This window comes from Necator americanus, chromosome III (assembly GCF_031761385.1).
Source record: "Necator americanus strain Aroian chromosome III, whole genome shotgun sequence".
NCBI lineage: Eukaryota > Metazoa > Nematoda > Chromadorea > Rhabditida > Ancylostomatidae > Necator > Necator americanus.
This window is the reverse complement of record NC_087373.1, coordinates 8749042-8766212: the sequence shown is the minus strand read 5'-3', so window position 1 is coordinate 8766212 and position 17171 is coordinate 8749042. Positions and strand designations below refer to the sequence as shown.

Below are 17171 nucleotides of genomic sequence, written 5' to 3'. Positions count from 1 at the left end.
TCGGGTACACTCGATAATGAGTCAAGAAGTGAACGAAAATGCGGGAGAAGAGAAGACAGTCAGAGTTGATAAAGACAATATTCGTTTACCAGGTCGTCAACCACCCGGTGTTTTTTTATGGCTTCCAGGATCGTCTCATCCATTATTTTCTGTTTAAAAACTATCGTTGGTTGTTTGTCACTCTTAGAATGACGGAAATGGATGGGAGATAAAGAAACTGTGAAAAAAATATGAACAAAACAACGGAAGCCGAAATTAGAAGTAAACAAGTACTGTTGCAGTTAAATATAATAAATTATTAATTTTAAATATAGATGTAAATAAAATAATCAAGTAAATTAAATAAAGAAAACTACACACATAACTATAATAAAACAACGCGTAGTAAACTCCACTTTGTTCCGTCCAATTTTATGAAAATTTTATGTATATGAAGTTTTCTCATAAGGAAAATTGATGCTTCCAATGTTCCAGAATGTTCCGACTCCCGCATTTGCAACTAATGCTTCGTTCTGATACTAGTAAGCAACATAAAAAATCCCCTCAAGGGAACAGTTATGAATTCCATTGAACGTTATTTTTAAACCTCTGTTTTGAGCCTCGTTCTTCTTTTTAATTTATTGCGGGTTGGTATTATTGTGAACGCAAAATTAAATTATTCGAATTAGAAATGAGTGGTACGTATCGAGGAAAAAAATATTCGAAGAAGAGGAGAATAGGGTTACCCTAAACAATTTCTACTAAACTATAACTTAATGAGCTTAATGAACTAAAATTTCTATAGAGATTTATTTCTTTGATCTCATCAAATTCGATTCTTTTCACTCAAAATTCCATGAATCGAGTGAGCAAATTTTTAAAGTAATAAAACATTAAAAGACTGCAGCTCTTTTTATTAACTTCTTGTAACGTAATGTAGCATATTGTACAGTACATTTTATGTAGGTAACGCCCAGTAGCCCTTTAGTCCTCACGATAAGAGCGGACGATAACAATGTGAAATATTTTTTATTACCCATATCGTCGTCTCTTATCGTTGTTGACCTCACTGCTCCCAATCGCATGTTTCACGCGTTTCACAATGTGTTTATGTGCCGGACACTATGTTCTCCCTTGGTATACATGTATTAGTGCTGACTGCTAAAAAAATTTCGTAATTTTGTGATCTTTCGTGATCCAGAAAAAACTGAATAATGAAGTTTTTTATACGGATTCTATTCAGGGTAAATGTCTGACGACAAGTTTCCCCTGCTTCCGGATCCTCCTCCTTATCATGAAATCAGTGGGAATCAAGTTTCGCCAGTAAGCAAAACGATCAAATCTCCTCCTACATATAAATTCTCGCATGGAGTTAACAACAACTTCCAGATCCCAAAAGGGTAATTTTATCTTTTTCTATTTTTTTATTTTATATTTAATGTCAACAGTTTTATTATCTATACATGATTACTGAACTGCTTTCACTAGTAAAAGGTGTAAAAAAGGAAAATTTAGAAAAAAAAACTAAACAACTTACAAAAAAATCCAAACACTGTGAACAATCCATATATGTTGGTCGTTTCTTTACTTAGTGTTGAAATCTCTTTTAAAACTAATGTAGGGGAGTTAGGAACGGTGTTACTTTAATGGAAATTGAATGCAACATTATTTGTAGAGCTATATTAAATACGTATTTTGTATATCACAAATTGTTCTTGTTGTCAGTTGAGTGCAAGAAATTTTTCCACTTCACTGCCATTTAAAATAACTTGAGTACTGGTGTGTGGTTGTTTCTTTAATTTCGAGTCAAATCTTATTTTGCTGTTATTTTGATTTTTTTAAGCATTTGCAAGTGCAGTCATTTGAATCAGGAGCTATATTCCTCAAAAGAGCAATATAGCTTTGTTGGGCACAAACCTAATTTTGATTTTAAAGAAATAAAAAAGCAGTTCTCTTTCAAAAGAGTACAAAAAAAGATATTGAAATAAGATACTCTGTATTTTATTGAAACTTTTTTTTCAAAGAAAATGATTACTCCAGATGCAATCTTTACTGGTCATCTATCTTTGTACATGGTCGAGAGCGCAAAAATGTCTCCATTCGAGAAAAATACCTCTCGCGTCGTCGACAGTGGAAAGGCAAAGAAATACTCCATAAAGGTCAGAGACGCATAACTTTACGTACTTTTTAGGGGAAAAAACTAACAGATAGTGATCACTGAGAAACGGTTTAGTAAATTCTTGCTGGGTATCTTCAGTAATTTTTGATGCTCTAAAAAATTTTATAGTAGATGTGCTGGAGAAAACCTTGCAGGACCTTCTTTTAAGATGCATTCACGTATTTTCTCACAATGACTATACCAAATTTGCTATATCTGCAAGGATAATAATAATATTGTGCTTCCTACAACGATTCCACGATTTCTCATAGTGAAATTTGGAGATATTGCCTGTGAATGCATGCTTTGCTCTATTCTATTTCATGATTTCAGTCAGTGGTGTGGCTAAAGCTGGAAGAGTGTTGGCGATCATGGGAAGCAGGTGAATATGTAATTTTAAAAAACTTATAAAATTTTCCGAAAAGCGAAACTGAACATCTTCTTTTCTAAGTGGTGCTGGAAAAACGACTCTTCTCAATGTTTTGACTTCACGCAATCTTTCCGGATTAAACGTCCAAGGGAGTGTTACGGTCGATGGTCAAAGAGTAACTAAGTGGAAGATCAGAGAGGTGAATAAAATATCGCATTAGTGCAGAGGAAAAACCAGATTTCATTTTAAAAAAAATAATACTTGTTGTAGTGATAGAATACACCAAAGCAAAAAGGTATATTTTGCTATCTTCTTATATTTCTAATAATTCTAGGTACAACCAATTAATGTCATTTTTGTAAATAATCGTTCCAGATTTCTGCATTTGTTCAACAACAAGACATGTTCATAGGTACAATGACCGCTCGAGAGCATCTACGTTTCATGGTAAATAGTTACAATTCTTTTTTAAATTCAAACAAAAACAACCGCCAGAATTTAACCACAGAATTTTCCTCTTCTCTGTAAAAATCTGCGAAATAGAGAGGATAACAAAAGTCCACATAATTTTTCCACCGTGGAGAAAACAATGGTATTATTACGTCACAGTTAATATTAATAGGAGTTATAAGAGGTTTATAATGTTAGTGGTTGATTAGTAAGAGTTAGTATTATTAAATAATTAGTAAGAGTTAATAAGAAATAGATAATTGTATGTAAAACAAACAAAAAAATTCAAAATGCTACAATTATATCGTGCAGGAATGTAAATTACAGAAACAAAATAACAAAATTACAAAACCGATAACTATTCTAACTCCCGGACTTATTTTCCTGCATGTTGGCTAATACTGGACCGAAAATTCTCTTACCATCCACCTAACTATTGTGGACACGTTGCAGGCAAGACTTCGAATGGGATCCGCTTTCACTAAATTGGAACAGGATTATCGAGTTGAAGAAGTGATTCGGAAAGTACGAAATCGTTCTATTTAGAGCATCGGCTCTTTGTTTTTTTTTATTTGCTCAATGAGACCTTTTTCAGATGGGCCTCTCTGGCTGTGCAGATACAATGATCGGAATCCCAAACTCGGTGAAAGGCTTGTCATGTGGTGAAATGAAACGACTGGCGTTTGCATCCGAGGTAGTGCTTGATCACATTTTTTGAGCGATAATGAAATTAGCGCCCAGCACCGAAAAAAGTCCGCGTCAGAGACCGTCACTAAGAAGGCTACGAACTTTGAAATCACTGGGATAAATGTTTGAAGTCAACCCAAATAATTGACTATGCTGAGATGTCTCCACGAAGGATAGAGTTTAGCGTGTAGATCACGAAATGAGCGCGATCACGGTCAACTCTTGAAAACAGCATTCAGAACGATTTCGTCGATCAATTCCCCCTACATGATATCAGAGAACGCGTAATGAATGGCTTCTTCCAGTGTGAGGAAGAGAGCGCTAACAGCCGATCGATTGTCCGCTCGCTCTCAGACGACCTACACTCATAGTTGCCGTCGTTGATAGGTGCATCGTAGGAGAATCCGATAGTAAAGGCCGTTCCCCACGCTTTTTTTCAGGACATTTAGGGGATATTGAGTTCGATCTCGTTTACGTTTATTACCTAACCCTTTATTTTCGAGGAGCGATCCTAACATTGTCAATCCAATCGTATGCTCTCTTTAGGATTGGAATTTTATTACATAGGTCTGCTTTATTAGGCATATTAATCCGACAGATATTATTGTAAGGCAGCCAAGGATGTAGTGTTCCAAACAAATTCATTTGGATATTAAGAAGCAGAAGAAAGGCGCTTCTTCATAAACAGCAAATTATGTTTGGGGAAAAGTTGAATTGTTTCTGACATGTGATCTAGCTGAACTTTTGCATTTTTGTGACCATTTTCACTAACTTTCTATTGAAATTATTTTATGTAGCAGAGAAAACAGCACCTTCAATCGGTTTGGACACATTTGGCGTCGACCACAGTTCGGGTATAGGCTAATTCTTGAAGGCAGCCTTTGGAGAATAGTTGACTTTGGGATTTCTCAAATAGTCCACAGATAAGGGTCAGGACATAATTGAGTTTGTAAGGAAAACGTCCGTGTATCTGAGAATCTAGCGTACAAAATCACTAAGAAACATCAGTCCATCCTACAACCCAGTGCAATCTGCGAAAACACTTCCAACAAAATGACCTTAGTGACTATAAAAAGAAAAAAAATACGCAATGTAGTAGAACACTAGGAACTTCTGGTGACTAGATAAGTGAGTCTTCTATTTTTAGTATCACTGTATTCTTAGATTCTCACGTGTCCGAAGATCCTGTTTTGCGACGAACCAACGTCAGGACTGGATGCTTTTATGGCAGGTATGAACTAGTGTAGTGTGGTTTCCTTTGACAGCTCGTCGCTCCGAGTTGAAGTCTTTTTTCTGTACTTCCAGGCCATGTCGTTGCTGCGCTGCGAAGCTTAGCCGATGGTGGAATGACAGTGGTGATCACGATTCATCAGCCAAGTAGTCAAGTTTATTCAATGTTTAACGAGTGAGTCCTTGCTGCAATGGGAAACCCTTAAATTTCCAATCACTAACGATTTCAGTGTTTGCCTTATGGCTTGTGGACGAATTATTTATCTCGGGCCGGCGGAAGAGGCTGAACCGCTTTTTGAAAGGTATTACTTAGAAGAAGCTTTGTCAAGTAGTCTTTGTTGATCATATTTGTATTACAGTTGCAATTCATACGTTTCCATTCATTTTTTTTAAATTTCATATTCACACTTAAAAAATGACAACGTAATAGAAGTGAAACAAGATAAAACAACATAATGATTAAGCTATTACCTACCTAAAACAACAAATCAATTTTCAGCTGTGGATACCCATCTCCGGAGTACTACAACCCTGCTGATCATCTTATCCGAACCTTGGCTATTATAAATGGTGAAAAAAGCACATGTCTCAAAACAATTTCTGTAAGCCTTCTTTCATACCTCATGAATTTAATTATTTTGCTGAAGCACTTTTTTCAGAGGATTCGACAAGGCTTCTTACAGACTCCGTACGGGAAGGAGGTTCTCGAGATCTCAAATGGACAAATAAATGTAAGTTGGTCATGTCGTTTGTCGCCGGAAGCGCTTGTCGCTCCGCTTTTCCGCTTCTTCCGCTTCTTCCGCTTCCTTTCCTTATCCTTCATTTAGGGCCCGTATAATGACACGGTTTTTGTAACCTTCATCACAGTATTTTTCTGAAATTTTGATGTGATCGAGTCAAAACGATTTGAAGCCTAGTGAAATTACACAAAATCCTGCGTTAGGAGCTGTACGGTAGAGCAGGGCTCGCGATAGAGGCGGAATCCTCGCTTGCTGCAACTGGACTGCAGGGTTAGAGGTACTGTATATTGAAGGAGTATTTTATCGAAATACTGTGTAGCGCAGTCGCAGTAAGAGGTTACGCTGTGGCTGCAGGCAGCATTATCGATCAGATCCTTGATTCTACCCTTGTGCCAATCAAGGCCTCCGCTTCTCTGAAGTTAACAAATTGGTGCCAGTTTGAAAGAACAAAAATACTGATTTGATACATCGGGTAGCTCTCTACCAAAGTTATTGTACAAGCTAGTAACGCGTTCGTAAACCTCATACGATTCTGAATTGAGGTGAACGCGGTGTGAACAGATTCCAAGCGGATTGATTAACACGAGATACTTTTCTAATATTGCGGTATACCCAGGTTTATTTCTAGTTCTAATTTGTAAGACTACAAATTTCATTTTGGAGATTTATGCTTAGTTTTCCTTCAATCAGCAGAAACAACGTCTGCAAAACTTCTTTTCTTTTCTGTTCTTTTAGAATTGAAGCTTTTTTCTGGATTAAAAAAAAACAAGATTTTTTTCTCCTCTAATAATCCATTTCACATATGTGAAACCGTGGTAGAATTAGTTAAACGTACAAGTGATTCATGTCTGACTTTGTTGTATGTTGTGTCTTAAACTCTCAGTGATATTGTTAGAAACACTTTTTAGGAGACTAAACGACAGATCTCCGAAGAAATCAACAATTCTGGGAAGGATCATTCGTTTTTCAATATGAAGTGCGTTTAAGTAACAAGTGTCCAATTACTTTGAGGATGAATTGATGAGTGAAAATCCATCCATGAAATCAATTCCATTCGTTGACCCATTCGATTAATATCAATCGAATTGTCGCGTGGGGTTATCTGGCCCTATGATTCAAGCCATATTTTATTTTTCTGCAGGGACTTTTTCTTCCAGACATCCTGCTTCCTTCCTAGCTCAACTCACTGCTTTAACATGGAGATCGTGGTTAACTATAGTGAGAGATCCGATGGTGCTCAAGATCCGATTCATTCAAACTGTTGTAAGTTTCAAGTTCGTGTGGAATTGACTGTGAGATTTGCTTTGGTTTGATGGATTTTAGTTTCCAGATTTGTGCTCTAATCACTGGATTTGTTTATTTCGGCACTCCCGTCACTTCCGACACTGTAATATCCATAAATGGGATATTATTCAATCAAATTCGAAACCTTAACTTTATGCTACAGTTTCCGGCTGTACCGGTTGAGTTAAACCTTTTTTTCGCTAAAATTCTCGATTTTCAATAAAAGCATAATTTTAGGCGATAACATTGGAGCTACCGATTGTCCTGAGAGAAAATTCGAACGGAATATATACAGTAACTTCCTATTTTATTGGTAAAAATGTTGCTGAGGTGAGTTGGTGAGATTTGGATCCCTAAAATATGAAAAACGATGAAAGGTCTCTGTTAATATGTATGTCACTGTTATGCAAAGTATATATAAATATGTAGCAGGTATGGATGCACCGGTATTACGGTATATGCAGCTTTATTTCTAATTTGTAAGAATATAAATTTCATTTTGAAGATTTATGCTTAGTTTTCTTTCAATCAACAGAAACAACGTTTGCAAAACTTTTTTTTTAGAATTGAAGTTTTTTTTCCGGATTTAAAAAAAAATAAGATTTTTTTCTCCTCTAATCCATTTCACATATGCGCTGTTCAGAAATAGTCTTTATATCCAACAAAAACCAATTAAGCTACATGCGGAGAAGGAACTGTTCTCAGAAATCCTGAGATTTTATGTTTTTGTCGTAGCCTCTCAAATTGACTCCTGCGAAGAAAACTCGTTGTTAACCAAATAAAATTTACATTCCACTTCCAGCTTCCACAGTACATCGTCCTACCAGCTCTCTACAATGTTATCGTATACTGGATGGCTGGTAAGCTACCATTTGGAATTTTTAACAAAATCTTAGAAATTTAAATAATCGCAGTGAAAAATTGCACACGACTGCACCACCATGGCACAGCTGTTTATCCGTGGGAAGAACACATCTTTCTTACGATTGTAAAGGTAGGAATTGGCGCGGATTTCAAAGAAATCACAGTAGAAGTCAGATTTGGTTTTCTCCGTCCGCTCAAAGCTCGAAGAATACTGAAACCCCTTTTACAGTAAGGGTATAGAACAATCATCTCTTGGAATTCACTCTAAGGAACCATTCTCCTGTTTTTTTTACAATATCATAAACTGGATTAAGTACTAATGAGTAAAAACCTAAATCACTTCTCAAATCGATCGATTGGATGACACAGTGCTCAATCTTCCGAAAATAAATACATCGCCAGGTCTTAAGTGGAAACTTGTGTTGTGCGACCTTAGTATATAAAGGAGACAGGATAAAATGATTCTAATTCCCCTGAAGGCGTTGATCAGTTCCTATAAAGATGTACCTACCCATTCAACTTGAATTGAGAATTGTTTGAGGTTCATGAACCCGTATGTAGCCTTGAAATGACTTTTTGAGGCTAGTCGATGCGTCAAGTCAGTGTTTTTATCCTCCCAGACATGTCTGATACCAATTTATCCGCATCTGAAAGTATGAGTGGTTGGCACTAGGGCGGTTTCGAACCATCGATCAATAGTACAGACACAGCGGAACCTATTACTGACTGTGCTAAAAACGCCCTTCCATTGCTTTGTATATGTTGTTTAAAGGGGAACGTTATCACCACAACTCCCCCCCCCCAAACCTTCTGGAGAACTTTACGCTACATTTCTTAACGTTGTCAGGATTCTACAAGAGTGAGGGGATATAGAGTCCTTTTGTTAGTTATGTTTTATTGGTAAATGCTTATCAATGCTCAGAAAATTCTTTCAGGTCTTGTGCCGAACATTTGGACATTCCTGTTCGCGACACTCATAAGCGTTCTAGTGTCGAATGTGGCTATTTCAATATGTAAGCGTCCACTATAAATTTCATGGACTTCTCGTGCTCTTTTCTCAAATCCGTAGCTATGAAATCAAAGTTTAGCGTACGCGGTTGCGATCATCTTCAGCTCAACAGATGTTGCAATGACGTTTTTGCCTATTTTTGTTGTGCCAATGTTGGCATTTGGTGGATTTTTCATCACCTACGATGCAATCCCTGGCTACTTTACGTGGCTCTCTAAACTATCGTATTTCAAGTATGTCTATTACCTTAGTAATGTCATCCATGTAATTCAAAAAACTTTTCAGACTCTAAATTAGTACATATTTTAAAGGTATGGCTACGAAGCGCTTGCGATCAATGAATGGGACTCAGTTGATTTCATCCCAGGTACATATGCAAGAATTTTCTTGCTAAAAAGTGATCATTAGTTTGTTTCTGTATTTTACTTCTATTTTTCTTTTAGAGCAAATCACTTGTTTTTTTTTAAATGTAAGATTCGTTACTCTAAATTCATACACTAAATCTTGTAGGCTGCCTCAACAATTCGCTAAAGTACGTCGATTGTCCAAAATCTGGAGCAGAAGTGCTAGATCAGGTGTGTTTTCACTACTCTCGATACCCACAAATTTCAAAAATTCGTTTTTTTTTAAATTTCCGAATGCTCTTTATGGCAACTAGTTTTTGATTTTTTAAAATTTTTACCACGGGATTCATTATTACATTATTTACATTATGTAAATTTGTCTTATGAGACAGGTCATCCTCAATTGACTTTTATTTCCAACCAACTCGAAATCAGAAAAAAAAAGAAACTTTTTGGAAATGTTTTTTTTTACATTCATACAAATAAGAGTACTACTTAAAAACCTAAAATACATCTCATCTTCTTTTTTTCTCATCTTTTTCATCTTATAGAATTCAAAAATTCTCATCTTTTTCCCCTGTACTTTTTTCTCTGGACCTGATAAAAAATAAATTCATCAACATAATTCCCAATGTTCTCACGTGCAAAGTTTCCGTGAGACAAAAAAGTTAGATACACAGAATTAAACATTTCAATATGTTTCTGATGATAACGCTGAACTAATTAACGATGTTTCTTTTTCAGATAGATTTCGACGGTTTCAACAAATGGATGGATGTGTTAATCCTTTCTGGAATGTTTGTACTTCTTCGTCTAATAGCCTACGGTGCTTTGTTGATTCGAGCGTATCGAAATCACTAGTCATTCTCATATTGTCGCTCATTACTGCTTCTCCGCGTTGCAAAACTGGCAGAAACCTGAGTTTCGTACAAAGCTGTTGAAGAGCTCTTCAGCCCCACACCAACCTCATGTACCTTTCCATAACACATTCGCATTTGACTCAATCGAACGAGGTTACATGATGGAGAACTGAACAAATCACAAAACACTCTATTTTGTGCATTATGGCGCCACTTCTTATTTCTTCGGAATAAAAGGAGTAGCGTCGATGAGAAAGTCCGTAGATAACTTCTACTTCTGGAGAGAAGATCTAGATGTCCTTAACTTTTTACGTGTATTATATGTGTTCGATGCCAAATAAAAGCAAATTTCTGTCGATGATGATTTTGATTTCCGGTTTTTACTGATGCTCACGGGTCTACCAATCCAGCAATCGTCTGATTTTGTAAGAAACAAACAACAACTAATAGTAACAGCAGTCATGAACAGCTGTGTGAATAGAATTTGCTCAATGAGCTCATTTCACTGGAGAGAAACATATTCAGAGAATATGCTGGAGAGAACACTCAGAGAGCATAGAATGTTCGAGAATAAATAGTTCGTCTCTGACGAGAAGCGAAAATCCCGTAGTTTCAAACTACTCTTTCTTGTATTTATTTATTTATTTATTTAAACACTTATATGTGTCCAATGTAAGAGAAACAAGAAAGAACAGAGCTCACTGGAATTTATTCCCGTTCCCTAAGTTATCAAGACGTCAAAGACATCGTTCACCGTACCGTTCACCAATCATATTCTTCCCGGATTATTTTCTAATGAGAGTTGCCCTCTAGTGAAAAAGGACAATAAAACAAAAAAAAAACATCTGAGTGACTCTATATTTACGATGATAACAAAAGACATTATAGATGATTAAATCATTATGTTTTGCATATTTATTTGTTGTTATCTGGAAAGATATAGTATATACAGCGGCAGTCGGTTAGAGGTCCGCTGTAGCCACACGGTCGATGGTTCGAAACCAACCTGGGGCCAAACAAGCCCTCTATCTCTCCGGAGTCGATAAATTGATTTTAGATCTGTATGGGAGGATAAAAACACTGGCTTGATTATCGATTGGACCCTGCAAGTCATTGTATAGGCCAACAAAACCTTAATGATTACGAATGCAGTAAAACAAGCTGGGGCATCCCAAGTGGGTAGATGCTTTATCTTTGTTTTATTTACTATAATCCTGCACACACGTCCCAAACGTCCTCAGGTGGATTTCGTGGCTGGAAGGTCGATGTTCAGACTTGTTTTCAAACAGATTCATCTCTTACTGGGAAATACCCCATTCTTCATTCTTTCTTTCTTCCATTCAACACAAATTCGCATATTGCGTTCTGTTCTCAGTTTCCCGTCCAGTTTTTCAGTTTTTTGCATCTCCCACTTTTCTCAGCATTTCCAAGTGTTCCTCTTAAGATTATTGCTCTGCGAGTAGCTTCATTATCAGAACATTGGCGACGACGGACGCAGTGTATAGGGGCTCTCCGTATTCGCGAGCGAACTATGACTTAAAAGCATCACCCCACGAACCTGAGGTGGTAGGGATTTCAGGTGGAGTATTCGTATACGGGATAGTACTTTATGGAGAGGGGAGGGCGGTGATTCTCATTTCATTATCGTCATTTCTTCCTAATTGCCGTAAAAAAAGGTCCGGAAGATACGGTCCGGTGTGCTATTTTCTACAACGAGTTCGATTGGAGCGCGCCAGCCTTGTGCACGCGCTGCATCTTCCCGGCCGTTTTTTAAAGGCATTTAGGAAGAAATGGTCGAAATCACCCTCCTCTTCATAATCTACGACCCCGTATAGGAACTCTCCACCTGAAATCCGCACCACCCCAGATTCGTGGGGTGATGGCTTTAAATAGCGAGAAAAGAATCTGCGCTACTGTGCTGTAATCTCACTTATAAATTCGCCTAGAGGTTAATCTGCAACAAGCCAACAGCAAACATTTAGCCAAATCGCTAATAAAAATCGGATATATTTTGAAATTCATATAAGGAACAGAATCCATCGTTAATCTGCATAAACTACTTAGTCGGAGTTTTTTTTTTTGAACTTCTACTAATATTTCAGTGACGTCCAAATAAGCTTTTTTCTAAGAGCTGAATAAGATTGCCGTAGATGGTGGTGTTTATAATTTTTTAAATTTTATTTTATATTTTTTTTCATTTTATTAAGGCTCTAAGTTTATTTTCATTTTTATCTTCGTTTCTTTTCATCTTTCTAAATGTGCAATTATAATTATACATTATGATGTCGATATTTTGGATCTTCACTCTTTCTGGATAGTTATTTTCTGGATATCACCGTTGCCGGGCGACTTTCATGTCTACCTTGGATGACCTTCCTGTCTTTTACACTTTGACTTAGGTATCCTTTTGAAAACGATTGGCGTCCTTGATCGATCCGTTCGACACAGCTGACCCGACACCGATGCAGGTGGGCTCATCAAAACTCGAACGTTTTGAATTTCTAGAGTACTGGTTGGTGTTCTGGTTGTTGGCTCTGGATTCTTCCTTAGTTACATTGTTTTGTTGTGTTCAAACTGTTTCATATATGCAAATTGCAATTCCCTACCTTTGTCGAGAGCATTCTTTTTTTAAAATGATTTTAATCTTCTAACATCGAGGATTTTATGATTGGAATTAATGAATTAACTCAATAGTTGGCACAACTCCTATGAATTTCTCTTTTCAGCGGAATAACAGATGAACGTCCTCAGTTTCGTCCTGCTTGTGTTCATATCCCTCACATACTCTGCAAAAATCCCCAAAAGTTATGTGGTAGATCTAGATTCTGCACCAAGTGAACGATGGAATGAGGTGATCCGAGATCATCTTGACGTCATTCCGGAATTTGTCAAAGCAGCACAGTGAGTGATTCGTGTTTTCTTTCTGTTGTAAAATCCACAGACAACAGACAACAAATGTTTCCCTGTGATTTTACATATAAAACCAAACGTTTCTCTAATTTAAATACTAAATAAACCTGAATAAATTGAAATAAAATTTCGTATGTATTATTCAGCGTTCCCACAGAAAACTCTGTATTTTTAGACTTTTATTCCTGACTAGATTTTCCTCGAATTTTCTACTTGGCTTCACATCTGTATTGACACTTTTATGAGGCACTTGCGGGAGGACATTAAGATTTCTGCTGATAAAAAAGTAATACGCTAAACCCGGAGTGTGAAAACGAATTCTCTTTATTATTTGCTTTCCATCCTCATTTTCTAAAATACACAATACAATATATTTTCTAGATAAATAAATTTTCTAGAATAAAATACAAAAAATAAAATAAGGAATTTTTTTAAAAAAATAGCGCAGAAAACTCGTAACGGATAATTTCTCGCGTACTTTTCATTTGCAAGTTTTATGAAAAATATATTGAGCAATTCTCATCACATTAAAACACTAAAGGTAGAATTGCTTCAAAATTCATGTTCATTGCTTCTTTGATGTGACCATGTTGTGTCTAATTTGACTCTGCATTGCTTCGTTTTGAGGTCTTACGTCCCAAAACAGTTATTGCCTATCGCGTTTTGGATTGCAGGGAAACTAAACCACTTTTTCCCGAACGAATATGAAGAAGAAATACGAGGTGAGTAGATCAACTCGTCATTCTCTTTATCCTGTGCTGATAAGAGCTCTGCTGGACGATTTCTTCCAGGAATTGCAAATGTGTCCGGTCTTCCGCTTGGTCTCGTAGTATCAATGAACATCCTGTATGATATTCTAGCCTTCGATCGGAAACAGTGAGTTTTTTAGTTGGGGGTTTCCTAGGTTCATATTTTTCTTCCGCACCCATACCACAAAAAGAATGCGGGTTGATTTGATTAAAGCTGTAGAACGATCGGTCTCCAGCTGAACCTGAATTAGGCCGTTTTTACGAAAAATTGGGTGTCTCATCTCTCACCCACGTTCGAGGAAACCAACACATCAGAACGCTCCACAAGGACACAAACGGCTTGGCGAGTGTTCAAGAGTATCGAGGATATTGTGAAAAAAATCAGGAACATCCAGTTCCGTGCTCACCTCTTTAACACCTTGCCAGTCTTTCTGCCTCGTCTAACTTTTCATAAACCTTGGCGTTTTGCAAGCAGGAAGAAAATCATCAGCGTCATTAAACGCCAGTCGATATAGGGATGTTAGAAGTGTCCAGCTCCACGCCAAAGAAAGATTTGAAGTCCAATCCCTTCAACGATCGAAGACCAGAGATGCTCCTGGATGTGTTACACTGAAGTCGAATAAGCATGGAACGGACACAAGATGGGCTAAGACGACAGTCGTTGGACTAGAGCCGTGAGCGACTGGGTTTCACGTAATATTAAGCGCACTACAGGAAGGCCAAAAACCCGATAGTCCTAGTTTTTTTTTTTCCAAAGTCCTTTAAAAAAAAGTTTGAATATTCTCCGTGGCCTCTGCAAAACCTTGCTCGTGATCAAGACAAACATTGATTATTAGTATTACTTACGCTCACCCTAGCAAATTGAAGTAAAACAGAAGTACAGGTGATACAGGTGATACGTTCTATAGGTCATCGTTATGAGGTATGATTTTTATTATTTTCTGATGTTGAATTGCAGTGTGTTCAAACTGGGATGCACTTCAATCGTAGCGCAAAACGAAGACGGTGTTATTTATCATGGAAGAAATTTGGACTACGAAATGGGAGATCTTTTGAAGGAAGTTACAGTTTTAGTGGATTTCACTCGCGGTAAAGGAGCTGAGAGGGTTAGTTTTAGCAGCAGTGTTAGCATATTTTTCAAGGGTTCCATACTGCAGATGTACAGATGTACAGGTAATGAAAAGAGTACCAGAAAACAAGTGTCTTAAGAAAAAAGCTATGAACATGATTCAACTTAAATGCACAATTTGATTGCTTCCATGAAAAAAATTTCCTTTGATTGCAGCATTTAAAAGCGGAGTGAGGTGAGACTGACGATGTTGGGATTTCGGCGAGCTCTTGTAGAGTTTGCGATGTAGATTAAGGGTATGAGCGTGGCCCTGCTCAATTTCCCCAACTCGTCCCGAAAAACGACTGTTCCCACGAGGTACGTGGAAACGTGCCATCCTTCTGCACGCGCCGCATCAGCGAGCTAGCGGTCGGAAGTCGATGAGGTCTCCTCACTAGCCTATTCAAGTGGAACCTATGAATGGGCTGCAGAAAAAACTTTAGCCTGTAGCACTCCACTCCTTTTTTCGGGAAAATTAGGGAAGACGGCGGTGCTACGCTCGTACTTGTAATCTACACCTCGAAGTCCATGTTTGCCCATAAGATCCCAATTTCCTCAGATTAGTTAATGTCGTTGCAAGATCTTTTAACTTGGCTGGCGATTTTGTGAGTATTGGAAATAAAGCGAAGATTTCCCAAAGAGTTCGTTATTAATTTTGGTATTGTTATTGGCTCGTTATTGTTTTTTTTTTCGCTTTTAGTGCTGTTTCTGGGGAACCTTCAAGCTTCATAGCACGAATTCACCTTCTAAAAACTGAATGGTGCCATATTACAACTGCCGAGAGTTATTCTTAGGAAAGAGACGGAAAAAGGAATTTTCCTCAGGGGAATCACCAAAAAAGACGAGAGTGAAGTAGCAGTAAGGAAAACAAATGACTAAAAACGATGAAAAAAAGGGTAATGAAAATAAATAAGTAGAAAAAAGTCGTAAAACACTCTTCGGTAATTTATAAAAAAATTCAGGGAGTTTTTGGCCTTTTTAGTAGGTGGGTAGGAGGATAGAAACCTGACACCTAGAAATCAAAGAAGTATGAGGGATTTCAGCGACAAAATTGGTCTCTTCGTTTTCCAGATAATTGCGTACAGTGGAATAACGTTTGCACTATCGTCCACTTTGCTCACTGGTCAGAACGACGCCTTCTCATTAAGCCTAAATGCTCGTTGTATGTTCTCGTTTTTCCAAACATTTGCACATATTTCGGCGGACGATATTGATTTTAGATTCTGGGCCATACATATATAACATTTTTATGGAATTCTTAACACGTTTCCGAACTCCAGTGGGTTTCCTGCTTCGCGAGGTAAGACGTTCACAAAACATCGATCAAGCAAGATTGAAAATTGCGAAATTATAAAAGTGCAAAATGTAGGTGTTGTCCTCTTCTGACACATACGAGAGCGCATTGAATCACCTATCAAATCGCCATCTATTCTCCCCATCCTACATCATTATTGGAGGTCGTCAAGCCGGTGAAGGTGCCATCATCTCAAGGTAATCCAGAAGAAAATTCAAAAATTCCAAAGATTTGTCGCCTACTAACAAATTTAATTATTTCAGGAACAGAATGAAGGCGGCTGATGTGATAACGTTGAGTGAGAACCAATGGTTCCTTGTGGAAACTAATTTTGATCATTGGGAAAAAGATATGGACAAAAGAAGGTGAAAATATGTTCCTGAGACAATTTCTTAGAAACATTCGCTAAATAGTGAGGTAAACAGTCATCAAATTATAAGTAAGAAATCTTCTTTCTAGGATAACCGCCGTCAAAAGACTGAGTGATATTGGAAGAACAGGACTGAATGCAGATTCGATGTTAAAAGTTCTGCGAACTGCTCCAGTGAGAAATAACGAGACTTTGTTCAGTACAGTAATGAGTGCCAGATTTCCGCTCCTTCTGAGGAATTCTACTTTCATCTGGAATTAGCCCTAATAACTTTTTGGGCAGATTTACACTACTCATTTCTCCTTTGAATGTATCCTATTTAAATAGAATTTTTGATAGTCCCAGAAGTGTATGCTTACTCATAGAAATCGAGGATAAAATTATTAGGTTTCATTAAAATTGAGATAGTACCCATCTATATCTGTCAATCATGTTGAAGACCATTAAAAAAATTTAGTTTATTTTTTCATTCTATTTAACTTATATTTTCGTTGGAGATTGTGCAGGAACGCCCTATGTATTTGATGCATTGGAAAAAACTTAAATATTTAAACATACCTTCAAAAAACCTGAAAAGTGGGAACAGAGGCCGAGAAAATGACCAAAAAAAAATTCCTAGAAATATTGCAACTTCATGTTCAGCAGAGCCGGAAAATGTTCAGCATACATAACACAGAATGTGTTGATTAACTGCAGGAAGGAACGACCATTTCTTCCGTGTTGTACGTTCCCTAGCAAAGAGGATGGGAGTACGGGCTAGGGAAT

At 37.3% G+C, this 17171-nt stretch overlaps 2 protein-coding genes across 3 annotated transcripts; both read left to right on the top strand.

The window, feature by feature from the left end:
* Nucleotides 1–1227: 1227 nt before the first annotated feature.
* RB195_009007 (uncharacterized protein) lies at nt 1228–9976 on the top strand (the record flags this gene model as incomplete). 2 transcript variants are annotated; one of them, XM_064195797.1, is made up of 18 exons in its annotated part: nt 1228–1302; nt 3411–3482; nt 3553–3651; nt 4809–4875; nt 4950–5049; nt 5105–5176; nt 5374–5476; nt 5534–5605; nt 6523–6590; nt 6772–6877; nt 6945–7076; nt 7136–7228; nt 7701–7758; nt 8698–8775; nt 8851–9004; nt 9083–9138; nt 9282–9346; nt 9860–9976. In XM_064195797.1, the coding sequence occupies 18 exons, from the start codon at nt 1228–1230 to the stop codon at nt 9974–9976; spliced, it is 1587 nt and encodes a 528-aa protein (XP_064046942.1). The 2 variants fall into 2 exon arrangements, with proteins under 2 accessions (XP_064046942.1, XP_064046943.1); XM_064195798.1 differs by lacking the exons at nt 1228–1302; nt 3411–3482; nt 6772–6877; ... (1 more) ...; nt 7136–7228; nt 7701–7758 and having other exon boundaries at nt 8876–9004.
* A 2736-nt stretch (nt 9977–12712) lies between these two features.
* On the top strand, nt 12713–16667 carry RB195_009006 (uncharacterized protein; the record flags this gene model as incomplete). The annotated part of the gene is made up of 9 exons (XM_064195796.1): nt 12713–12876; nt 13513–13607; nt 13677–13761; nt 14593–14740; nt 15814–15904; nt 15963–16042; nt 16112–16233; nt 16300–16401; nt 16496–16667. The coding sequence occupies 9 exons, from the start codon at nt 12713–12715 to the stop codon at nt 16665–16667; spliced, it is 1059 nt and encodes a 352-aa protein (XP_064046941.1).
* Between the last annotated feature and the right edge of the window lie 504 nt (nt 16668–17171).